We start from the raw sequence: 26,461 nt of genomic DNA, 5'->3' as shown, positions 1-26,461 counted from the left end.
GATACTAAGCACTCAATATATGGTAGTCATTTATTAAAAGTTCTTTAGAACAGTAACTCTTAGAAGTAGATGCTTATGTAGCCTAGCACTGGTGCTAGGCAAAACTACAAACCAGGTCAAGTTCATCTCATAGATTTCTTACTTACCTTTTCAGTGCTGCCTCCCAAATCCAATGTAAAACTGGCCCAGAAAAACTGACAAAAGGGCCAGAGGAAACATTTGAGTCTACAGTGAATGAGCTGCAAAGATATGTCATCAAGAGTCAAATTCCCCATAAAGCTTTTAAGACAGGTTTATTTATATATAAGTGCATGAAATTGAATACAGAAACTTTATTAAAATATTGTATATTACAAATTTTTAATCCAATAAATTCTGTGTAATGACATTTAAGTGCTGGGTTCACTTTTAACAGTTGTTTTGTGTGTATCAGTAAAGAGTTCACCCTGTATATTACAAAGAGGAGAGACACATGTGGACCTCAGAAATGGTCCTGAGATTAGACAGTGGATGATATTAATTGTGCATCTTTTCTTTAAAGCAATGAATTGGAACCTAGATCTTGTCTTTGCAGACCAACTTTCTAAATCAAACATAACTTGCATATATTTATTGCTGCCCCTTGAAGAAAATGAGTGGTGAAAAATAATTTAAAATAAAGATCAACATTTCTAAGGCTAACCTGATGCTTACCACAATTAAATAATTAAAATTCACTGCAAAATTTGTGTTCTCCAGGAAATTTATGCTATATACACAATGAGCTTTACACACGAATTGGAAATAAAAAATTGCTTATATAAAATTAAAAATCAATAGTATACAATATTTACAGCTTGTTAGGTATTATAAATAAACATACTTTTTAAATAACCCTCCAAAATTAAACTGTATTATGTAAACATGCAGTACACATACTCATACAGGGTAGTTTATAGTCTTAACAGAAGGGGGAAAACTGTGTTCACATAATGTAGGATACTTCATCACATATGCCTTTGTTTTTGTGCGTTACCCCTCCATTGTTTCTTCTTCCTGTCTTTAAGCTTCACAGTACATTATTTCTATAGTTAAAAAAAAAATCCCTGATGGTAAACATATTCCTAAAAGTTACGTGAAGTGTCTCCCTTGTACCACAATATAAAGCTCACACTGTTCACACTAGAATCTCTAGTTTACAACCAAACCAAATTTTAAAATCCCACATTTAACTGTCTTGACTACATTTCCCATTTCAAACTTACTTAGAAAAAGAAAAAAATAGACAAATACCACATCATGAAAATGTAATGCAAACAGTTGTCATCTGTCATAGTCAATGGCGAAAGGACTAATTTTTTTATTAAACCACAAAGAGCTCATGTAACTACAGCGTTCCTCAGCTTTGAATCCTCAGCAACAGGTGTACCAATTCTGAACCTTGCTAAAATCACTCTGCAAAAAGTATCTTAACTTCCAAGGCACTAAGGCATCATTTAGCTTTTGAAACCTGCACTGTGGTTTACTAAATGATTCATCAGTGGTCTGAGAATTAACACAATTTGTAAGTGAGTTTTTAATACTTACCAGGTAAACTATATTTTTGCTATATAAATAAAAACATTTTAATTGATTAAGATAAAGTTGATCCCCTCATTCTAGAATGACTTGAGACAGGAGTTAATACTTTATGGTAGAATCCTATGAATTTTACCAAGTTATTTGACTAAAATGAAAAATACTGTGGAATTTTATATTGTTCATCTAAATCTGTAGTTTGTGTGTCCATGTCTGTGTTTGGGACAGGGCCAGAACTTTCAAAATTCCTCCACCATTAATGCATCTAGTATCACAGATACTAAGAAAGTGTCCACAAGCAGACTATCAAGCCATCCAGTATTAAAAGTAAATAGATCATTTTTTATTACTACTCAAACAAGTGCCTGTATTTTGCCTTCTATGGAGAAAACTTTAAAATGTTCCTTCCCAAAGATACTTAGTGATGATATATAAATACTTCAAAAACAAGGAAACTTTTCACCATCAATAGTACTATCAAGTTACCATTCATTTACACAGGGCTCTAAAAAAGGGGATGATTTTTAGAAATTACCAATATATACTACATTTAGGAGAAAAAGTGTTACAGTTACAGTGATTATGTATTTTAGTTCCTCTTTCTATGTATTTACGTTACACTGCTTTCCAGTTTCAGTTACATTCCTAAATACAGTCCCCCAAAGGGGACAGTCATGTCACCATTGAGGGGAGATATATATGGGTGCAGGATATAATCTAAAAAAAAACATGTAGGAGGGCCATGCTTTCTTGACTTGCTCATAGTATTTACTTTTCAGCAAGATTATAGCTGCATAACCATAAGCTGTTAAGAACATTCTATTCTAAACCAGCACTTCTGAGTCTATCAACAAACTGTACATCTGTTTAAACTATACCATGTGACATCTGTCTGGAAGGAGGAGGAATATTTTTAAGAAAGTGCTAAATTAGTTCTTAGAATCAAGGAAGGGTTATTATGTAAGTTCAACATACATGCAGTGAATGTAAAGAATGTGAAAACGAGTCCCCTAAACTTGGGGGAGGAGACAGTTCCAGCTCATAGCTTAGTGTGCTCAGAAATTTAGGTGTTTCCACTAATTAATAAAGTATTAACTGGTATATTTCCACAGTTACTCAAAATAGTTTCTACAGTAAGCATCACTTCCTCTTAACAAGTTCACTGACAACATTTTTAGATAACTTCAGCAACCTCCTCAAAAACACTGTATTGCCTACACTGAACAGAGATCCTTAAGTTAGAAGGGCAAACCTACCACCACACACAAAAATGTAGTATTATTTCAGGATGCTTTGTGGTAAGTTTAGTCTCACATATAAAGAAACACCGCGTTCTGTAAGCAGTAAACATACTCAGTGTATATAGTCTTAACAGGTTAAGGGGAAGCTGCATTCACCTAATAGAGGTGCTTCACCAAGTGTGTCTTTGTTTTTGTGCGTTACCCCTCCAACGTTTCTGCCTATGTTTAAACTTCCCTCCGCTATAAATGCTATAACATGTTTTAAAAAAATTTATCATTTTTTAATCAAATAATGTCCTTTTTATGCTATTAGAGTCTTCCTCCACGATGTTATAAAAGGATAAGAAGGGAAATTACTAGTCAATTTTAACCACTGAGATTTTAACCCCTGATTATTAAAAGAAATAATCATTTGCCTATTTACCCAGGTGTTGCTAAACTTCTCTGCAATCTAGGTCACTAGAATTTCTTCAGTAACTTTCCACATTCTTCACATCTTAAAAACAAGTAGCCACTCTTTGAAGAATTCTGATTAAGACTTTCTCAGAGAAACATTTGTAACAGTAAGAGTACCTTAAGAATATTTCAGAAAGTACTCTGAGCATCTTATCACTTCTTGAATTATAAAATAGACATAAATTAAAAATAAAAGTATTTCCCTTTAAGTTAAAAACAAACAAACAAGAAGTAGGGCTAAAGCACCTTTGGTCCATAGAAGGAGGGACATGGTAGACACCGCAGCCCAGTTCTGTTCTCCCACAGAATTGGCACTACACAGGGAAGCCACACACGGGGGTGGCGGGAGAGAGGTGGACAGAGGGAGGAATCACTTTTCCATCCCTAAAACAAGGATAGTAAGTTGCATATAGTAGAGACTCAATTAATATTGGTTGAATGAATCCAAAAGCAGCAAGCAAGCTAAAGTAAGGAGTAGATCCTGGCCACGTCTCCCTTCTCCTTTTGTAACTCACGGTAAACACAACCTGGTATTAAATCCCACCTGCCCTGGCCATTTCCATCACCACCAATTCCCAAAAGTGCTCTTAGATAAATATGTGATTTAAAAAATAAAGAGGTGGAGAGGAGGTAAAGGAGGCAACATTATAAAAGAATTTTTTTAGCTTCTTTCTTAAAATATATGTAGGAAAAATGTGGAAATGGAAGAAATGAATTTTACAAAATAATGTATTTGATCAGTACTCCAAAATGTAGTTTTTTTAAAAATTATGACTAGCCATTGATCACTTACTGCAAAATATTTATTAGTCTCTTAGTATCCGCAGGGGAGTGATCTCTGTGGATACCAAAATTCAAGGATGCTCAAGTCCCTTACAGAAAATAGTGTAGTATTTGCATATAACCTGTGCACATCCTCCCATATACTTTAAGTCATCTGATTACTTACAACGTTCTTATACAGTGTAAATGCTATGTAAATACAATGCAGATTCTTTGTGAATAGTTGCCGGAGTGGGGCAAATGTACGTTTTGCTTTTTGGAACTTTCTGGAATTTTTTTTCCTGCATATGTCAATCCAAGTTGTTTGAATCCTTCAGTGCAGAACCACAGATATGAAGGGCCGACTATACTGCTTTTCTATTCTTCTTGTTGAAGAAGTCAACAAGTGACAGGGCCTGGATTCCAATCTATGTCCCTGGCTTAAATTCTAGCATTCTCTTCACTATGTCACATAATATCTCAGTTACTAAAATTCCATTTGGTGGATAAACTGAGAAAAATCAGAATTGGGGGAAAACAGAACTTAAATTGTCAACTAGAAGCAAAATGTCCTCCCAGCTGCTTTAGGATTTAAAGCATCTTGGTAGCTCTTGGTAAACTGAGGGCAGAAATCCCATCTTGGTCATCCCTGTACTTACTATAGAAAATACTAGATACAGCACTTTGTACACAGTAGATCCACCAAAAATGTTTACAAAATTGAATTAGTTGGTGTGTAAGTGCCACCTTGGGCACGTTAACATGGTGGCTCCACCCTCCTCATATTAATTACAGAGATTCTCTAAAGATGTCTTCCAGAACATTTAAAAAATTCTTCCTGTTCCTTACATCACAAATATATGATACACAGGGCAGCTCATCTGTTTATTTCTCACTTAAAGTAAAAATACAACTCTTACACTTTTGGGGGACAGAGGAAATGTATGCTGCAGATACTAAGAAAGTACCACGGGTGACAAACGGTAACACTGTGAACACTAAGGTCTAAAGAAAGAAGAACTAACCTGCAAGCACTGAGCATGGCCGCCACCTGGGACTCATTCCAGTGGAACTGTCCCGCGGGGCAGACCGCTTGCGCCTCCCTCATTTAAAAGGTTTAAGCGTTACTTGTAGCTTAGATGAGGCCCCTGACTAACTCCGCTCTATGGCATTTTTAATCAGTGTGTTAACTGATTAGCAGTTAGTTTGGGCAGGCACACAGGAGTCTCTTCTTTGGGGAACTGATTTCACTGTCAGCAATATTTTATTTAGCATTTTTTAAAATAAAGAAGTATAAACTACAGAGGATTTTCCTCTTTCCTCCTGAATTTATCACAAAGAAAATTTACCAAGTCACATACAAATTTTAAGAAGGTTTAACCCAAATACATACATGAGGGCTTTTGTCGTATCACAAACAAGGATCTCCAGCACTATTAAACCAAGAAAAATTTCCCCAAATTCAAAAATCTCAAACTTCCTCAAACCTATTTAAAAGATCATTCAACTGAACAAATATATCAAATTTTCCACTACAACATAAAAGTGTTCATTGAACAAAAGCTTTCCAATTAAGACTATATTCATATGTAGCAGCTTTACATATATATGTATATAATGATATATATGTGTGTAGATATATACCATTAAACGTTTCTTATCTCTATAGGAAAACCAGTAACATTTAAAAAATCTTGGCATAGAAATAGCTATTAAGACATTTCATCAATTCACACTATTCAACTGCATTTCAAAAGATCAAAAACGTAACAGTTGCACAAAGTTCCAATGGAAGTAACTAAAAACAGCAAAGAAACCGAAGATTCCCCCAAAAGTTAAAAACGTCCCTGTGCGCGCACGTGCACACACACACACTTCATAACATAAAGCAACCTGATAATGAGATAACTGCAGGACACTCTACAAACTGATCCACCTCCTTACACTTTCATTCTAGAGTAAAAACAGGAGTTTCAGTCTCTTTGGTCTATGCAGCCATACACTTAATGTGTCCAAGTTATTTTTCTGGCTAATTTCAGGTTCTGAATCATGTGCTCCATGTTACCTTGCTGTGATAGCTCTCTGAAATCATACAATAACCGTATGTTAAAATAAATATTCATTTCTGTAGATCTAAAACAATTTCAACATGTTATTCATAACTCCTCCCAAAGAACAGGGACACTTTAAATTACTGGAGAATAACCAAAGTAAAGGAAGAACACAATTCAAGTCTAACAGAAAAGGGAAACTCCAATAGAGTTGGAAGATTTATGCCTAAATTTAATTTAGGAAAACATCTGGAATATAAAGAATACATGAAAATGACTTCAGCCTTGTACATAACAAAAAATAATCAATTTTAAGATTTACTTCAAAGATCTTTAAGAATGCATAGTTGCTTCTTGGCTTTTTAAAAACAAATTTCCAAGCCACAGTGTTATAAACCCCCAAAACTGGCTTCCATACTGGCAAAATACCCCCAACTCCTCATCGCTGAGTTGTTGATATAGCCTGCTTTTTGGTGGAGAAAAGGTGCCGTGGGTAAGAAAGTTCTTAAATTTGAATAAGAACTAATAGAAACTTAATTGTTACCAAATTAGGTTATAAAACAGTGAGGGTAAAGTATGCAGATTTGGACTGTCCTTAACTTCATATTTTCTGCAGTTGGCTCTTCCTTTGAGTTAGCATATATGTAATTGTATCTGGTGTTTTTAAAAGTCTCAGTCGGAGACAAACTCAGCCAGGTTCTGTGTTTCCCTTACTTCTTATCCTCTTAAAAACAATTGCATATTTCCAAAACCTCTTAAAATGTTTTATACTAAGGACTTTTTCATTCTAATAAATGTCATCACAGATGCTAGTAAACTTAAATAACAGCATAAATAAAGAGCTGGAGAACTGAAATGAAACACTCAAGTATAGTTCAATACTGCACTGATACGCTGAGATTAACTGCCGAATTTTAAAGTTATTTACTATACTCCAATTTTTACTTAGAGAAATTGTTACCATACACCCAAAGTAAGATAATTACTCTTCCTATATGACTTGTTACTTATCTACAAATGAAGCTTCTTGTTTTCACAGCCTAATTTAGGCCACTCTTTAAATATAGTTAATACTCCAGAATGAAAGACTGTTTATGTTTTGTCAAAAATTAAGACATATGAAAAAGTAATATAATTCCACTGAGATACGAATTATAAAGATGTTTTCTCCATGAGATACATGGCAAAAACTTTCTTTAGAAGGGCGAAAAATGCAACATGCATTTCAGACTTATTTTCTTACAAAATTTATAAGAAATTTCTCAAATTGTATTTTTATGACACACAAACTACAATCAATGTGTGACCCATGTTTTTAAATTCATATCAGTAGAATGTTTGTGTCCGAGGGAAACTATTAAGAGTGTTATTTAAGTGGGTGAAAAGGATGCACCCTACAGACCTACTTTGAATCCTTAAAAGAGTTTAGCAGTTTTCCACTAAGTATTACTTTCCACATGAACTAAATAACAATAATGCCTAATTTATATGAAAGCCCTCAATCCCAGAAACGCTCAACAGTAAAAATCAAACAATTTGTCTCATATTAAATGATTCAGTACGCAACATTCATACGGGATTTAGCATTATAAAACAAAAAATCTCACCACATCACCTGAACTCATGTCAAATATGTTCACAGCACTCATCTACATCTACACTTGCAAATTTCACATGATCAATGTTTAAAAAAGAAGAGTTTGGCACATATATCGATTCTTCAAAACGTCCCTGTAACCTAACACAACACTGTTAAGAATGATGATTCAACACCAATGTTAACCTGATTGGCAGCTAAACAAGGTGCTTTTTCTTGTAGCTTCACAGAGTGTAATGCGCCTTGCCCGGGTCGGAGGCACGTAAGGTGCAGTGCGGTAGTGCAATCACTTGAACACCAGAGGGCGATCTCTCCACACAGCTCAAGGCCTTATGTTCTGACCTGCTCCTTCCACATTCTTGTACAATTTCATTCCCACTTGCTAATAATGCCGTTTTCAGAGAATCTGTATATCTGTTTCCTTATTTGAAGTAAGACATTCCCACAGAAACCTCAAAGTGTGGCGAGTATCCTTGAAAAGGAGATGATTAATGTCAGTACAGTCTGTCCAACGCCCCACACGAGGGCTTCCAATGGGGCCATGTTCTTCCCTGCTACTCTGTAAATGCCAGCTACAGCCGCACCTAGGTGAGGAAGTGAGAGACAGACAAACAACACAGTCATTCATTTTGTAACACGCTGCATGGTTGTAACTTACAATCTCTTTTCATTTTAGTCAAACATAATAAGTTATCAATCATTCCCATTTTATAATTTTCTATGAAAGAGTTTCCATGTGATTGGTAACAGTTACACTCTAACATACCACATTTACCCACAGTTGTAAAACAGGCTTTTCTATTCACCTGCAAAATACGTATTTATGGTACATGCTGCACTTAACAACAAATATGTTCATAAAAGAATAATTTTCACTATTGTAATCGCTCAGCTGGGTATTGAACGGGCCCAACCTCATCAGCACTTTTATAAACACACAATACAGTTTATTAATAATTATAAACAATAATACAGAAAACTACACAATATGTCTAAATTAGTCAAGAAAAATTTAGTATTAAAGGAATTATTTCTTTCAGTAAAATGAATTCTTAAATCTTAAAATACCAGAATAGTTGACTAATGTATTTGACAGTCTACCATATAAAATAGTTTATTAAGTGTTTTAATAAAGCATACAACTGTAAAGTTACTTGGAGACTAGCATCTTGACATCTAATAGAAGTGGAAGATGAACCTGACATCTGTTCTGGGAAAATTTAGATAATGTGCACTTCTGAGAATGAAAGAATCTCGGGGTCACAAAGGAGCCTCAGAGCCCTGCCTGAGACTCTGGTCCAACATTTCATCTTATTGGTATAGTATATATAATGATATATGGTATCATATATACAATGGTATAGTAAATATGATAAATGGTATCTAAGTGGCTGATTTTGAAAGTATATTCAGAAATCATAAAAGGAGGAAACATTTACATTGTAGTTATGCCACCTCAAAGGTTGAGGCAGCCTGAAAACTTCTCTAGAAAAAAACTGTCTACATATTCTAGAATGGTCAAATAAAAAGAACAGAAATACATTATTTGAAGACACTGAATTATAATTATTTGAGATAGAAATCTACTCATAAAAATTAGCTAAGAATTAACTCCATAGTTTACTTAAATTTTCCAAATAAAAATTATTATATTCCTCTACAGAAGATATAAATAGGAAAAGTAAATTATTAATCTAAGTCAAGGGCTTTCATATACATATTTTTAAGAAGAAAATTAAAATATGTAATACATTTATAGCATACTGTGTATCTTGCTAGGAACTTTATAAATATCATCTTAAATATCATACCACCCCTGAGTATTATTATCTAATTTAAAGAGGGAAAAACAGAGGTTCAGAGAGCTTCAATCACTAGCCCAAGTAAATACAGTACGTAGAGAGCTGGAGTTTCAATCCAGGCTAGTCTGGCTATAAATCTCCAAATCATTCTATCATTTCACATTTACAACAAGTGAAAAAGAGAATAGGAACTCAGAAAATAATAAAGTACCTGATAATTATCTCAATATTAAATAAAACTCTTAGTAGCATCAACATGTACTTAATCAAGTAATAAACTTCACTAATACAACTGGTCAGATCTTCAAATTTTAGAATTGGATGATATTCTTTAAAAATTTTAAAGATCTTAAACCTTCTTTACCATCAGAAATTATATTTAAATAAACCTGGAAAATACTGTTTTTGTTTGGATTTACCCTAGATTTCCATGACTATCTTCAGTTTTAAAAAAACACAATTTGGCCTCCATTTCTCCAGCACTATGTTTTCAAAAATGATCCAAGAAGTGAAAAATCTTAAGCAATTACTAGCTCAGGCTGCCTGGAAAGGGACAAATCTGTTAATTCAAACATCCTATGCTTATATAAGGTTAAGAGCATGGATTTTAGAGCTAGACTTGTGGGTTAAAATCCAAAATCCAGTTACACTGAGCAATCACTTAACCCCTCTGTGCCTTATTTCCTCAGCTGCAAAATGGGGGATATGACGATTAAGAGAAAATACTTACAAAGGGCTTAGAATAGTGTCTGGTACTAGTATATGCTCCAAAATTTGATTAGTAGTTGTCATAGTAAATGAGAAAGGTATCTCCAATCAGTGATTCACCATTCAACAAATGGTGTGGAACAACTGGTAGCCATTTGGAAGAAATAAATTTAGGTCCCTACTTCATACTATTCCCTCAAATCAATTTCAGATGGTTTAAAAAACTAGATGTTAAAAATAAGTTAAACATTTCACTTTCAAAGGCCATACTGTTTGAGGAAAAACAAGTAAAACTGCTAAATAACCCACTTTTCTTTATAATCTTTCAAGGAACAGAGGATAAGATCTTCGAGCCTATAATGATGAAGGCAGAAAAATGAATGAAAAAGTATAACTACTGTAAAACTCCAGAGTTTCCACAATCAAGGTAGACATTTATAGCATTATACAGAAAATAAAACAAACTACCATTTTCCTCCTAGTGGACAATCAGGAACTAATTTGTAAGTTACAACTTCCCTCCGAAAGCAGCAGATTTACAATAGTTCCCATTGCACCATCTCTTTCACAGCCCAGAAGCACCACTCAGAAAAGACTGTTCCGGTGGAACTCTAAATCTAAAAGAGCTGAAAGAAAACAATTGTGTGTGCCTATTAAATAATTCTGGAAACATTGCTATTAAATATTGAGCAGTTATGAAGGAATATTTATAAAAATATATGTATATTATAAAAATAATAACAAATTCCCAAGTACCACCATCCAAATGAAGAAAAGAACACTGCTATTTCCTTTGAGGTTCCTGTGGACTCCCCTCAATCACATCCATTCCCTCCTGAATTTGGTTTTTATCATTTCTTTGCTTTTCATCAGCCTTACTACCTGCCTAAACCTGAAATATATATTATTTAGTTTCTGAAATAAATTAATTTTATATAAACTGATACTGTAAGTATTTTGAATTTTTGGCTCAATATTATTATCCATGTCGTTGTACATGGCTACAATTCACACATTTCCACAGATGTACACAATTCCAAGTATGAATATACACAGCTTACTGATCCACCCTACTGTGGATGATATCTGTTTCTAACTCTTAAAAATGACAATCCCTGTTTCTGTGAACATCCCTGAACATGACTGCTGGCATGCATACGCAGTCAAGAGCTTCTCTGCAACACGTGGGAAAAGGTAGAACTGTTCAGCCCTAGGTTATTCATCTTATGATCTTTCCAGAAAATCAAATTTTGCTTTGTTATTAATTTTCATAAACTCAACTTATAAAATTTAACAGCATTTCTTTACCCTGCTAAAACTAAATGATGTAATCAAAAAGACACCATGCACAACAACCATAACATGAGTTTAGGTATTGATCAAAAATATGCAACCCTCCTATTGAGAAGAACATTTTTAAACTCTAACAAAAGACACAGAAGACAATCTGAACAAATGGAGATATATTACATGCTCTTGGGTGGGATAGTTTAATATGTCAGTTCTTCCCAAAGTAACCTCTACATTCAATTAAATCCCCATAGAAATCACAGTTACACTTTTTGAGGAACTCAGTAGATATATTCTAAAACTTATATAAAAGAATAAAGGTCCACCAATAGTTATGTAAACTTTGAGAAAGAAAAGAAATGAGAGACCTAGCCCTACCAGAAGAAATACTGCAAAACAATAGAGACAGAAATGAGGACTTGCTGCAAGAATAGATAAAAAGACTAACAAATCAGAGCAGAGTTCAGAGACAGAGCCACATACCTTAAGAACATAATGCACAAAAAAAGGTGAATCAATGGATGCATTAGTGAATGGTGTGATAAAAAACTGATTTACTGTATGGGAGGAAAAAAATATACCTGGAATCCTATCTAATTCCAAACACAAAGATGAACTCTAAACCAGAAGGCAAATTATGACCTGAATGTCAGACATCTATTTTTGTAAATAAAGTTTTATTGGAAAAAGCCATATCTATTCATTTACCTATGTCTATGGCTGCTTTTATGCCTTCATGGCAGAGTTGAATAGTTGTGACAGAGACCATCTGGCCTGCAACGTTTAAAATAGTTACCATCTGGCCTTTTAAGAAAATGGCTGCTCAGTCCTGTTCTAGGTAAATTAGAGACCTTAAAGATAAAACTATAAAATTAACAAAAGAAAATATATCAGAATATCTTTTAACCTTGGTGTAGGGGAGAACTTCTTAACTAAAATTCTACATTATAAACTATAGGCAAAAAACTCTTTAAGCTGATTACATAGAAATGAAGGATTTCTGCTCATTAAATAACATCATGGATGACGGTACTGAAAAAAGAGAAAGGTGATTTGCAAAGTTCAAAACCAACATGACATCAATATCTCTAAGAAACACCTATCATTTAATAAGGAACAAGAACCCCCAAAGAAAGGCACAGAATTTAAAGAAGCAATTTGCAAAAAGAAATCTAAATATATAATAAGAATAGAAAGAGATGCTTGAATTTATTAGTAATCAGAGAAAGGCAAATTAAACCAACACAGAGATGTCACTTAACCCTCAGACTTGCTAAAATTAGATACCTATATAATGTCAAATAATAGCATTATATACAAAGCCATTTTTTCCCAATTCTGGTATTAACTAAAATGAAAAATCACTCCATTCTGGAAATAAAAATCTAAGAAGTAGTAAAATATAATAGTAGTAAAACAGAACCATCATTTGCTGAATTGAACATACAGCTATGAGTGTGCTAGCACTCACAAAATGCATTACGAAAATAAATGTAATTAAAAATTTACAGTGGCTAGTTTTAATTCAAGTGTTTGCAGGTCAGAAAATTAGCCAGAAAGGTTTAAATGTCTTATTGTTAACTTGTACAAATTTTCACTTGAAATTTTGTCAGACATATTAGTAAGAATTTTTAAATATAACACTGTAATTTCTAAAATCATTGGCTTATTTTATTCTTGACTGAATATACATACACATCATTAGAAATAAATAGTAGAATCATGCTCTCTTTAAAGTTTTACAATGATTTATGCCAATAAATACACATACTACTATCGACTTCTGAACAAACTGTTCCTTCTTCCTTCCTCCTCTGTCACGGTTCCACAGTTACAGCAGTGGCCCACATCAAAAACATTAGCAGTTCCTTTCATGTCTCTCTGTATGTCACCAGTGAATAACAACTAATTTGGATTTTTCCCTTTTGCCATAGTCCTTACATCAACTCCTTTTCCAACCCACTGCCACCAGTCTAGTTCAGATCCAGGCTCAAATTCAGATTACAGTTAATGCATCAATTCCTCTTCTTTCCTGTTTTTCCTCCATTCTCTCCCACCCTCTTTCCTCCTTTCTTCTGCTCTTCCTCCTTCACTATATCCATCCATCTAACCAGTATTTTCTGAGTATCTGCTATGTTCCAAGTACTATTTTATTGCTGGAGATACAGCAGTGATGAAGACAGACCAGGTCCCCACTCTTTCAGAGTCTTCTCTTGGTTCTCTATTCACATATATTCTATATTCAGCTATGAAACAAATTTTTCTATTGAACTGCCTTGCCCCTTGCCAACCCCATTCAAAATTATCTACTTGTTTCCCATGGCCTACAGAATAAAGTTCAAACTGTGGCTGGCCTTCCAAGGTCCTTGAGGACCTGGCTCTATCTTTCCAGCTGAAGCTCCTACTACTCCACTCAGCACGCCTGGTGCTTCAGCTAAACCCTATCTATAGCAGAATGAATGCAGCACCATACGATAAAGTTATGGGTTGAATGTAGCAACAACAAAAACCTAACGCAAGAGAACACACAAAAACCAAATAGTAACTCAAGAAAGGATGAAAAAACAGCCTACTATTTCCCACAATTATTTTATGACTGTCTTATTCGTGCCACAGGACATACCCAGAGACATGGGAACAGGGCTTTCCACTCAAGGCAAGGTATCACTCTGGGAAAAGGTGACTGTGGGACACAAAAGGAGGGAGGCCTTCAAACTACAGAAGAAATGGACTTCCTCTCACCTTGGGGGCTAAGAACCAACTTAGAAAGGAAGAAGCCCTAGCTGAAGAGTCTTGATAGAGCTGGGGTGGCAGCAAGCTGCCTGAGCCTCACGGAAGCAGGCCGGCGTCAAGGGCAACAGAAGCTCTGTGCCCGGCGGCGACGGGACCGACGACAGCAGAGAAGCAAGCAGCCAGTGTAGAGCAGGCCACGTGAAGGAGGCAGCTGAGGCCCCCCGAGGCTCAACAGGACGCATCCAAGTTCTGGCTTAACCAGCATGGTAGAAACTGCAACTAACTTTGAACCCAAAGCTGGAGTTGAGGCCTAAGTATTGTCAGTGCGGAAGGCCGGAGGACATGAACCTGAGGACCTTTACAACAGGCACAGAAGGCAGCACAGTTGAAACTTGCAAGGAGCTAGAATACTCTGTAAAGTGGCTAATTTCTAGTAGCCCAGGGGAGACTTATGTCTTAATAATTTGCGTTCAAGAAGCAAGTGCACTTTTACTTTGTGGTCACAAGCAGCTGACATCGAGGACCTAAGGGCTGTATTTTCACTTTAATGACAAGTATCACTGTCATATTTGTGTGCCTACCTCTCCCTTACCACACAGTGAGCTCCTTTGAAGCAGGAACTACATCCACTTTAAGATATATTTTCCCACAAACTGCTCTGCCTCTTGCCAATTTTTACAAGTTTCTCTATTTCCCCCAAAACCTTGCATGAGTATTCATATAGCAAAAATACAAAAACTATCTGTTCAATAAATAAATGAGCTGATCTTTACCTTCTAGATGAAGTGTGATTAGTGCTGAAAAACATTTTACGTGCAAGATGACACTGTTATATTTACAATTAGAATAAAGGTACCCAAACTGTAAATGCATATACAATTACGTCCTTAAACAAAACAACATCAACTTACTAGTGATCATCGCTCCGGTTACGGAAGCCAGAAATCCAATGCTGACTGCAATGACAGAGATTACCCTCCCCTGCCGGTGCCTCTGCAGCATCACGAACATCAACACTCCCGCAGCACCGTGGACAAACAGAGAGGAGAAGAGAGCCCAGAGAAAGATCCAGTACCACATCTCTGAAAGGAAAGGCAAAGTATTAACTATTCTGTTGAAAAACGTCTTAGAAAACCCAATTTAACAAACAGTGAGCACCCATAGTTTGGAGGACGGTTACATGAGACAATGGATAAAAACATGCATAGTACAGTGCTTGATACATAGTAGCACTAAGTAAATTTTAATGGTTATCATGATCACTAATGCTTGATGGGGAAATAACTCCATGACTACAGGTCAAGGCCACACTCTAAGTTCCTCGCAGTGTCCCCATTGTATAGCTATCATCTGTTCGTTTGTTTAATAAGCCTGAATACATTTGCAAATCTCTTGTAATAAATTATATAATTAATTACTGTTTGATACATAATTTTCTATTTTCTACACTAAGTGTCCAGACGTTTTTTTCTTTTATGATTTTAAGAATTTCAGGCAATTCCCCTCTTGGTTCTCAACTTAAAGAATCAGTCAGAATTTTAAAAAATTCTTTGTCTCAGGTCATTTAATAGTCCTGACCCAGAACTCTTCAAGCTCTATTCCTCTTTCTTCAATGTATCCTCAGTTACTGTTCACTGAAGCCCAGTTTACAGACGGTTGATGAGCAAGCCTTTTATTCTCTCTAGTATCCATTCCCTGTCCTCTTGGTCCCTGCCCACTCTGTCAATGCACACAGTACCTGGGATGTTGCCTGTCCCTGCACTGACTCCATCTCCTTAATCATGCCTGTGGTGCGATACAGCAGGGCAGGCTACTGATCCAAACTGGGCCAATCACTCCCTTCCCCTAGGAATTCTGTACTGGGACCAACTGAGCACCTCAGTCTTTGAGTGGATGAAGCTGAAAGGCTCAGGATTTGTGAACAGCCATTTCATCATCACGTGACAAAAAACACAATACAGGATAAAAGAAAAATAGGTTCATCAAAGGTAAGAGACAACATCTCACTCCAGTGATATCTAAGGGCCTACCACATTAATACCCTTAGACCAATGCAGTTTCCTTGTAATAAAATCCTTCTTTTTAATTAGCCCAAGTAAGGTTTCTGTTACTTGTAGCTGAAAGAACTGACTCTAAAATGTTTATATGTCACCTTGAAGTGACACGTACACATGCTATAAAGCAAAACGTCTCATCTACTACTCGTGCAAGTATTCACTCTATCAAGTGGGAAAGAAAGGTCAATAAAGTCACGATTAAAGAGAACAAAATGGATGAATCAAAATTTATTTATCCAAACATCACTGAAGTACAGATACATACTATTGATAGGAGTGTAAAATGGTGCAGCAGCTATGGAAAACAGTGTGGTGGTGCCTCAAAAATTTAAAAAAAAAATTACCATATGATCCAGCAACTTCACCTGTTGGTATCTTTCCAAGAATGAAAAGCAAGACCATGAAGAGTATTTGTGCAACCATGTTCACAGTGGCATTATTCGCAATAGCCAAGAGGTGGAAGCAACTCAAATGTCTATCAATGGATGAATTAACAAACAATATGGTTTATACATACAATGGAGAAGTATTCATTGGAAGAAATTTCTGTCACATGCTACAACATATATGAATCTTGAAGACATATTAAGTAAAGTAAGTCAGTCACAGAAAGACAAATACTGACAAATTGCACTTATACAAGGTACATAAAGCAGTCAAATGAATGGAAATAGAAAACAGAATGGTGGTTGCCAGGGACTTGGGGAAGGGGAAATGGGGACTTGTTTCATAATGGGTACAAAGTTTCCACGTTACAAGATGAAAAGGATGTGGAGATCTTCTGCACAACAATGTGAATATACTTAACACTATTGAACTGTACACTTAAATATGGTTAAGAGGTTAAATTTTATGTTATTTTTTAACCACACTTAAAAATTAAATAAGTAAAACTTTAAAATTATGTGTACAAATTTAAAAGATAATTACTTTGTCATGACCATCAGTAACATTTAAAAACAAGGCAAAAAAACTCTCTAGAAAGAAAGGAGGGTGTGATTATAAAAGGGTAACACCACATCTTTGTGGCAGGGGAACTGTGCTGTATTTTGACTGTGGTGATGGATACATACAGGAGTGATAATGCTATCAGAACTAAACACTCACAAATGAGTACAAGTATACAAGAAAATTCTGGTGAAATCTGTAAAGGTTGGTAGATCGTATCAATGTCAATATCCTGGATTTGATATTATACAGTGGTTTTCAAAGATGTTCCCATTGGGTAAATGGAATTAAGGGCACACATGTTCTTTCTGTATTATTTCTTACAACTGCAGGTGAATCTACAATTATCTCAAAATGAAAACTTTAATTTAGAAAAAGGGAGAATATATAGAAAAACATTTTTAAAAACATCAGTTTCACCCTGCCAAATTTTTAAGAATTGACACTTAGAATGTACTCATAATTTAAAATCACTTCAAGGAAGAGATATTTGATATATTTTCCAATGTGTGTTAAAGTACCATGCATGCTTCTCAGTGGCGTAACAGAGAGATGCTGGCGATTAAGGAAATCAGACAAAGTTTGCCTTTTAGAGGTTTTTCTCTTCTAGCTTTCAGGGAAATAGTGCTTTAATGCTGTCGCTCTCAAACAAATGCCTTCAATTGATAATAAATGAATTAAAGACAAAAAAGCTTAACTTGCCCAGAAGATATTTATATTTTAAAAGATATAATTTTCCAGAGTGAAGCTAACAAAGTGACAATATAAGGGAGTAACAAGGAGAGGGGGCATTTTCACCAAGGGAGCTCTGAGATGAGGAAAGGCTCTGTAACAGGAGAGCCCCTGAGCCCTGGAGAGAGGAAGGTGCTAAGAACAGGAGAGGAATATCACTGCCTTTTCTTAAACTGTGCAGGACGTACAGCTAACATGAACACCCAGAGGCCCAGTTTTCTCTTTCCATCCATATCCTGCCTAACCCAAGTTTCTAGCAACTGAGCAACAATGAAAGGAGGAAGCCAGAGGGAGACTTTGCTAATGCTAAACAAAACACAAAACAAAAACTTAAAAATACACTGTACAAAACTTTAAAGCATTCCATCCATGGAATCACCTTAATTCCCTGAAAGGAAACAGTCCATCTTCCTGGGCACATCTCATAAAGTCCTTTCATTATTTTTCCCTTTTCAAGGCTGTCCACAGTCTTCTCTTAAACTCATTTTGCCTGAATTGTTGCAGTGTGTTTGTTTACTTTTAGTGGCATAAGAGGCAGCAGAGCTGTGATTTGTTCCAGCCTCCAAACAATACTAGAAACAGCCCTGCTCCCAATCTGTATCTCTCATCAGCCCTGGTTGCCAAGCCACCGAAAATTATCTTCCATGCTTCTGTTTTTAATCCTTGGACAAAACTGTTTATGAGAAATGAATTTCTCTAGATATCAAGAATATATTAACTAAGTAAAAAACAAGTCAAAGAATGGTACACATTGTATGATCCTATTTGTTCAAAAATTCAGTGTTTGTTTATGCACAGAGAAATGCATAAACAAACAGAAAACAATGGCTATCTTTTAAAGATAAGATAGGAGATGAGTGATACTATTTTATATATGATTTACTGATTATTTTTTTAGCAAACAGCCTGAAGTATTTTTTTTTAACTTACTGCAGATATGCTGTCTTTAAGAAATAGTTTTTGATGGGAAAAAAAAAGAATTTTTCATTCTAGAACTCACCAAAGGAGAAGATGCTCTACAAGGCCAATGCTTCCCAACTCAGGCTGCTCACAAGAATGACCCACAGAGCAACCAAAACAATCTCTAAAGGTGGGACCTAAACATTTTCATCAACTCTGCCAGATACTCATGACGTGCAATAAAGATGGAAGTCACTACTCCAGGCTAAGCTTACATAAGACGTACTTAAAATCAAAAAAAATAAAAGTCATAAAAACAACAAAATCTATCTCATTGGACAAATGCTAAACATATTTTTTAATCCTATGTAGCATACTAGCCGTTCTAATAAAATCATTAGCAAGTAGATACTGAACACTTGTTATGTACTCAACATACTCTAAACCTCAAGCTGAAAATAACATGCCAGTAAGACTAAATCTGGAGGCTGTTCAAAATTTCTATCTTCTTTCCTCATTATATGTTTACATAATCTGTGTTCAAATTCAGTTATCTCAAGCTTTGTTTCCATTCCATCAAATCTAAGGTGTGGCCATTGTTCCCCTTGGCTTCTGACACCAGTGACTTCTCAGTTTGTGAGAAGGCACATAGGCAGCTTACTAGACTCTCAGAGAGACGACGCATTTACAATCTGAAATAGTCCCCGACATCAGGGGTCGGCAAAGTACGGCCCACGAGGCCTGTTTGGCCACCACCTGTTTCTGCGCAGTCTGCAAGCTAAAAATGGTTTTTACATTTTGAAATGGTTGAAAAAAATCAGAACAATATTTCATGACACATAGAAAGTACACAGAATTCAAAGTTCAATGGCAGTTGGGTCTCACTGGAACACAGCCATACTCATTTATATTGTCGATGGCTACTTTCACACTATGATGGCAAAATCGAGTAGTTATGACAGAGGCCCTGTGGCCCGCAAAGCTGAAGATACTTCCTGCAGTTACTATATGCTGCATATGTTTAGTACTGGTCCTTTAGAGAAAAAGCTTGATGACTCCTGGTTCTATATCATTTTGACATATATTCCAGGGGTCTGGGTTGTCACCCTACAGCCCAATGGAAATTAGTCATGGTACTTTCATATTATATCAAGACCTGACACGTGAGGGTTTAATTAATGGTGCTTCAATGGCATATTCTAATACCTCAGGTTCTTCAGAGCACAATATGCAGCCCATGCCACGGGGCACATGTACCCAAAGGCACGTAGAGAGCGGAATGTCAGGAAAGATCCCAAGAGAAGCCACTGTCCCCTAAATTCTTAAAAACAGACAGGATTTAACAGAATGATAAACACTGGAGATGGAATGAGGGTGAGGAATGGGGAATGGGGCACTCTAAGCCAATGCTTCTCAGCCGTGACTAGATGTTAAGAGTTACTTGGGATAGCCTAAAAGAAATACCACCCTCACAAACTGACTTAATTGGGCATCAGAATTTTTCTAAGATTCCCAAGTGATTCTTATGTACAGTAAAGAATGAAAAACTGCTCTAAGACAAAATGATCTAATCATAGGATTATGTACAATGAAGAATATGAACTTGCAAAAATTCTGGTTTGGCTAAAGCCAAGAAATATGGAGAGGAGAGGCTGCAGATTATAGAGATGGGCTGGAGCCAGAGTAGCTTTTGTGGGAGAGGGGAGGCTACTTACAGACCCTGAAAATGTGGACTTTATACTGAAGGTCGAAGGTTCTGAGGAGCCAATGAAAGGCTTTAAATAAGGAAGTGATACAATCACATTTACCTTTAAAAAAATTAATTATCCTGTTAGATATGGGGAAGTGATACTGGAAGGAGATGAGAGACTATCAGAATATTTCAAGAGTCCAAAGAGTTATTAAGGCCTGCACTTAGGCACTGGCTTTAGGATTGAAAAGAATTTGAAATATTTAGGATTTGCTGATGACCTGGATGACAGAGGTGAGGGACATACGATGTCTGGCCTCCCAGATTTCTGCTACGACCAGCGGAATAGATGACAATGCTAACTGATTTGGAAGCACAGGAAAATATGTTCAGTACATCTGCAATACTGTTCAAATGCTGGTGAGAAGCAAGGAGTAAAGAAGCTAAAAGCAAGAAAATGTCAAGTAGAAAAATGTGAAGATTACCTATACATTTATATTATGGGCCATGTTTTTAAAAGCAGGAAATCTCAAGTTTGAGAGTCTCCAATCTTGTTAAATGCATGATTTATTTTGTCAGATTTTAAATCTATAATTATTACAAAGTTCTGTTGTCAGATTTAAATTTGAATCAAATTTAGGACATAGAAAACTGTAACGAATGTCACTCTAACCCCAACAATGAAAAAAAAATAAACTACCAAATCATAACTTTTCTTTAGCCCATCAGTCAAGTGACACTGCAAGATAACAAACTAACCTGAATTCCAAAGACAGACAAGAACCTCCAAGGAGAGAGACATATATACAATGTCACCTGTGGCAAAGCACAGGAATGAGAAATGGGCCCCATACAAGTGGGTAAGAAGAAATCAGCTAAAATTATAACCAACTGTAAGTCCAAGTGGGGTCGCTTAACCTGCCAGCCTGGAGTAACACAGGGAAAGTGCACAGTCACCTGCGAGCTCTTTTCCTTGGGTCACTACTGGGCACTCCCTGGAAAAATGGACTCCGAGGCAGGAGACTGGACAGCACCACCCCTGGTGATGCATGTCAGCCTATGGGAGGTGATCAGCAGCAGCTAAGAGAAACACAGACAACCCTGCCTGCTTCCTGGAACCCTTCTTCTCAAAACAAGCCTTAGCCATTGCAGGAGGGCAGCAAATCCTGTCACCCTAAGGGAACAAAACCCACTGCAGGTCCAGCTTGGGGAAAAGTAGAAGGAAAAGTCCTCCCCCTCTGGGGAGGGGCAGGCAACCATCCAGAACCCAGGATCCTATTTTAAGCGGAGTCAGTTACTGCTGAGTGAAGGACTGGAGACTCCTGCCCAAGACCAATCACAGATACGAAGGAGAGTGTGGCCACTGTGGCTCAGAAAGGTAAGAACGTGGACAGCCCCACCCAGATACCCCACTACACAGAGCCTGCCAAAGACTAAAACTGGACCAGGACAGTAGAAAAATTCCCCTGCCCCCTCTATGAGCCTAACAGCAAGGAATGAGCTTCAGAAGTCTGTGCCTGGGGGAAGGCAAGTATGTGGACAGACACCTCTTCCATGGTGCAGGCATGCAGATGACTACGAGCTGACGATGCAGCATTAACACTGAGAATAACACTGCAGCACCCAGTCCCCATCCTAAGAACAAGGCAACAACACCAACACCTTCTAGAGAATTTGAAGCCTGTGGTGCACTGAGGGTAACCATAACAAGAAAACTCACACCATGCTCACTCCTGAGTAAATTAAATCAGTCTTCACTGTACCAGGCTAACAGAAGCAGCCCATTTCCAGGCATAAATATTATGTACCTCGGTCACTACTGTTATACATACAAAGTCCTGAATTCAATTAAAAAAATGAGACACTCTCAAAAGCAGGGAAAACAATCTATTGTCAAGAAATAAAGCAATCAGACTCACTGGTGACCCAGATTTTAGAATAGACAAGGACTTAAAAATAACTATAATTAACATGTCAAGGACTCTCAAGGAAAAGGTGGACAACTTACATGAACAGAGAATTTCTACAGAGAGATGGAAAGTCCAAGAAAAAGTCAAATGGAAATGCTTAAAATTAAAAAAAAAAAAGACAAACCCAACAACAACAACAAAACAGAAAAACATCCACGACATCAGAGATGAAGAATTCCTTTAATTGGCTCCCCAGTAGATTTGACATAGGTAAGCAAAGAATTAGTGAACTTAAAAGGTGGACCAACAAACTATTCAAACTGAAAAATAAGAGAAAAAAGTGGGAAAAAAAGGAGGAGTAGGAGGGAAAAGAGGAAGTATCCAAGAGCTATGGGACAATTTCAAATAGTTTAACATAAATGTAATCTGGAGTCCCAGAAGGGGAAGAAAGAAAGAATGGAGAAAAAAAAATTTAAATAGACAGTGGCTGAAAATTTCTAAAAATAATGAAAGATATCAAACCACTAATCTAAGACTCTCCCAAGCAAGATAAAGACCTCCCAAAAGAACCAAAAAACAAAACAAAATAAACCACACACACATATTTACTCATAAATCATAGTGAAATGACTAAAAACCAAAGATAAAAGGAAAATATTGAAGAAGAAATAAGGAAAAGGCAGGGGGCAGAGAAAAAAAGACATCTTATACACAGAGGGACAAAGGATAGCAAACTTCTCATCAAAAACAATCAAACCAGAAGACAAGAGAGTAAGATTCTGAAAGACTGAAAGGGGGAAAAAAAAGAAAACCTCCAAAGCCAGAACCTATATATTCAGGAGAAATATTTTTCAAAACTGAAGGTGAAATGAAGTTTTTTTCCTAAAAACTGGGGGGAATTAACTGCCAGCAGGCCTGTGCTACAACATATTAAAGGAAGCTCTCAAGACAGGAATGTAATGCTAGATGGAAACTTAACTCTCCACAAAGAAATGAGCAACAAAGAAAGTTAAAATGAAGGTAAACCTTATGTTTTTCTTATTTTTAATCACTCTAATATTTTAGCCAGCTTTAAAAATTAGTTGCTGTATTTGTTCACCTAAAACCTCACTTAACATAGGGAGAAGTTAAAACTATTATAGATATTTAATAGTTGTCTACTTTCGCTTCTTAAAAGAGCAAAAACATTAGTTTAATTTAACTGTGACACCTTCAAGAGCTGCTTTAATATACTGCCTCTCTCAAAGCTTATGGCAATACTGTTCATTACCCACTTAAACTAAATAGCCCTTTAACCAACTAATTATATAATTTCAAACTATAAATTATAGTACTCATCATTGAAGAGAAAAAGAAAATTCTCAGAAAAACAAGTTTTTAATTTAAAACAATCAGAATATCATTTGCTTTAAAAAAAAATCAGGTTAAGGCTACTCAAAACAGTTGAAAAGTTGCTCTATACTTAAGACATAGCACTATCTTCCTAAAAGATGCCATTCAATTCGTTCTTCCTCATAACTGATTAGTTTCTCAGTGATAAAAGTATAAGGATTAAATGTCAAAATCTGAATCTATTATGAAATTTATGAGAGCAATATACAATAGTTTTGTTACTTGTATGCCCTTGAACATCTTAAATTATACATGTCCTACCAAAAAAATGTTGCCAGTAATAACATATTTGTTTGAATCAGTCACTGATCTAAAAAAAAAAAAAATCTTTTCAGTGATTGATAAAATGTTTTATAATCTCATGATACAGTATTTCCAAAGAATATTTACACTGAATATTGAAAAATGAACTTTTTACATCAATGAGCATAACTTACAATGAAATTCCTAATATAACAAATTCCTAAAATTAAATCTAAAAAAGAGACCAAATGAATGACAGATCAAAAAATAAGAGACCAAGCAGGGAAACTTAAGTAACGCACATGCATGGTCAGAACAGCCACACCTGGGACATCACTGATAGTAATCTTAAGGCAGCAGTAATGCTGCGGTGGGATTAACAAACAAACAAAAAACAATTTCAGAACTGGAAGGGATCTTCAGGTATTGAATCCAGAGTTTCCCAAACTAAGTTTTAAGAAGGCCTAATTCTAAGAACTATTAAATGGTGGTCAGAGAACAAAGATTTTCTAGGACCCAAACCTCACCCTACAAATTAGTATAGTAAAGGTCTGAAGCCTCATTAAAAAAAGAAAATTTCTTGATTTTAAAGCTAAAAGAAAAAAGTTTATATGCAAATGAGTAAATGTTTTTCTTAACATGTATCTCTAAACTTTTTTCTTAACTCATTAAAAACTTTACATCAGCTTTACTTTAACATCAGTGTGAAAATTATTGGCATTAGATTGTCTTACAGATGAGGAAACCAAGGCCAGTAAGTATGTGGCTTTTCTGAAGTACAAGAGCCAATTAATAGCATTCAAGGATAAAACTCAGTGTCTTGACTCACAAATTCAAGGGTCCTACTGTCTGTAGACTTTTTACTTGCATACAGAAATCTACTAGAACCAAATTTATCCTAGTAGGGAGAAGTTCCAATAACTGCCCAGTATATAAGTATTTACATAAACATTGTTAATGTTTCATTTTCCCCTATATTTCAGATTAAATATAACTAAACTGTTTAGAATTTTTAAAATACTACCATTTACTAGGAATTTTTCTCTATAGCTAATGGCTAATATAAAGAAAACATTTTTAAAAGATAAATTCTAATATAATCCTCTAATGTCAAAAGATAGTCACTTTAAAAAAAACTGGGTTATAGCTTCCTCTTGGAAATAAATGAGTCATTTATATTGGAATTTTAATTAAGTCCTTAGCCATACTGAACACTCTATATTAACTTGCATTATATATCACAACATAGTTACAAAGAGATCATCAAAAAATTAATTTTTAAAAATCTCGTTTTCCCAACTCTTGAGTTCTCAATAATAAAATCACCTTAATAGCTAGTTAAAAATGTACCTTCCTAGGCCCTGGTCTCAAAGATTCTAATTCCATAGATACGGACTGGGGCCACGGGCCCCTTAACCAGCCCCATGTGATTCTGATATGTAGCAAGATTTGGAAACCATGTTGGATTACCTGTTTCATTTCCAAGTTTATGATGATGACAAAAATGCCTTCTAACTTAATATGTTATCATAATCTGAAAAAAGTAATTTTTCACTTATTAGCTATTAGATCTAAGCAAGTTACTCTTTGCTTCAATGTCTGAATCTGTAAAATAAGATTAAACACTAATCCCTCTCAAGATAGTTGAAAAGATAAAATAAAATACATGCAAGGATGGTAACGAGCACAAAAAAAGTACATTCAATAAGCACCTCTGTTTTAAACGTATGATAATTATCCATAAAAGTTGCTTAAACACCTCATGTCCTATTAACAGCATATTCACTCCAATAAGTGCAGCTGAAAAATAATGCAACTAGAATGTTTTAATCTTGCAACTAAGTACTGTTTTAAAAGTTCAATTCAATAAATATGTATTGAGCATATACTATTTGCCAGGTACATACTAGGGTTCCATAATTCCATGATTAAAACAATGACCTGACCCTCAAAAAGCTCACAGACTAGAAGACAAATAAAAATTATAATGTAACTGAAAATACAATAATAAAAGCACATACAAGGAGCATAAGCAGCAGGATGAAGCGAGTAATTGCTTCTGTTTCAAGAGGATAGAGAAGAAATAGCTAAAACAGCTTGGAAAAGGGGAGAGAGTAGTTCTGCTCGCAAAGACTGGACTTAAAGCCTAGCACAACCGTTTTTGAGCTATTTGCTGTGGGCCAACTTAACTTACCTCTCTGAGCTTCCTTGTAACTCTACTTTGGAGAGTTATTCTGAAGATTAAAAATAATGTATGTCAAGCGCCTAACACACAGCAGGCATTCAATAAGTAGGAGTTATCTTATTTCAGAAGTGTGTGTTTGTTTTTAATAGACTAAGTTCTAAATGGCACTGTAGGCAGCATCTCTTAACTAATGGCTAAGCTACATCA

The 26,461-nt window shown here is 35.7% G+C and overlaps 1 protein-coding gene across 1 annotated transcript in view; it reads right to left on the bottom strand.

Moving 5' to 3' along the window:
- Positions 1–274: 274 nt before the first annotated feature.
- Positions 275–26,461, bottom strand: part of TMEM170B (transmembrane protein 170B) — a 28,878-nt gene continuing 2,691 nt past the window's right edge. The window contains exons 2-3 of the mRNA XM_031435196.2: positions 15,109–15,279; positions 275–8,248 (exon numbers count right to left, since the gene is read on the bottom strand). Of these exons, the coding sequence (XP_031291056.2) occupies positions 8,118–8,248; positions 15,109–15,279 (302 nt within the window). The 3' untranslated portion in view covers positions 275–8,117. The remainder of the gene's footprint in view (positions 8,249–15,108; positions 15,280–26,461) is intronic.

Source organism: Camelus dromedarius, chromosome 19 (genome assembly GCF_036321535.1).
Source record: "Camelus dromedarius isolate mCamDro1 chromosome 19, mCamDro1.pat, whole genome shotgun sequence".
NCBI lineage: Eukaryota > Metazoa > Chordata > Mammalia > Artiodactyla > Camelidae > Camelus > Camelus dromedarius.
This window is presented reverse-complemented; position numbering and strand designations above follow the sequence as displayed.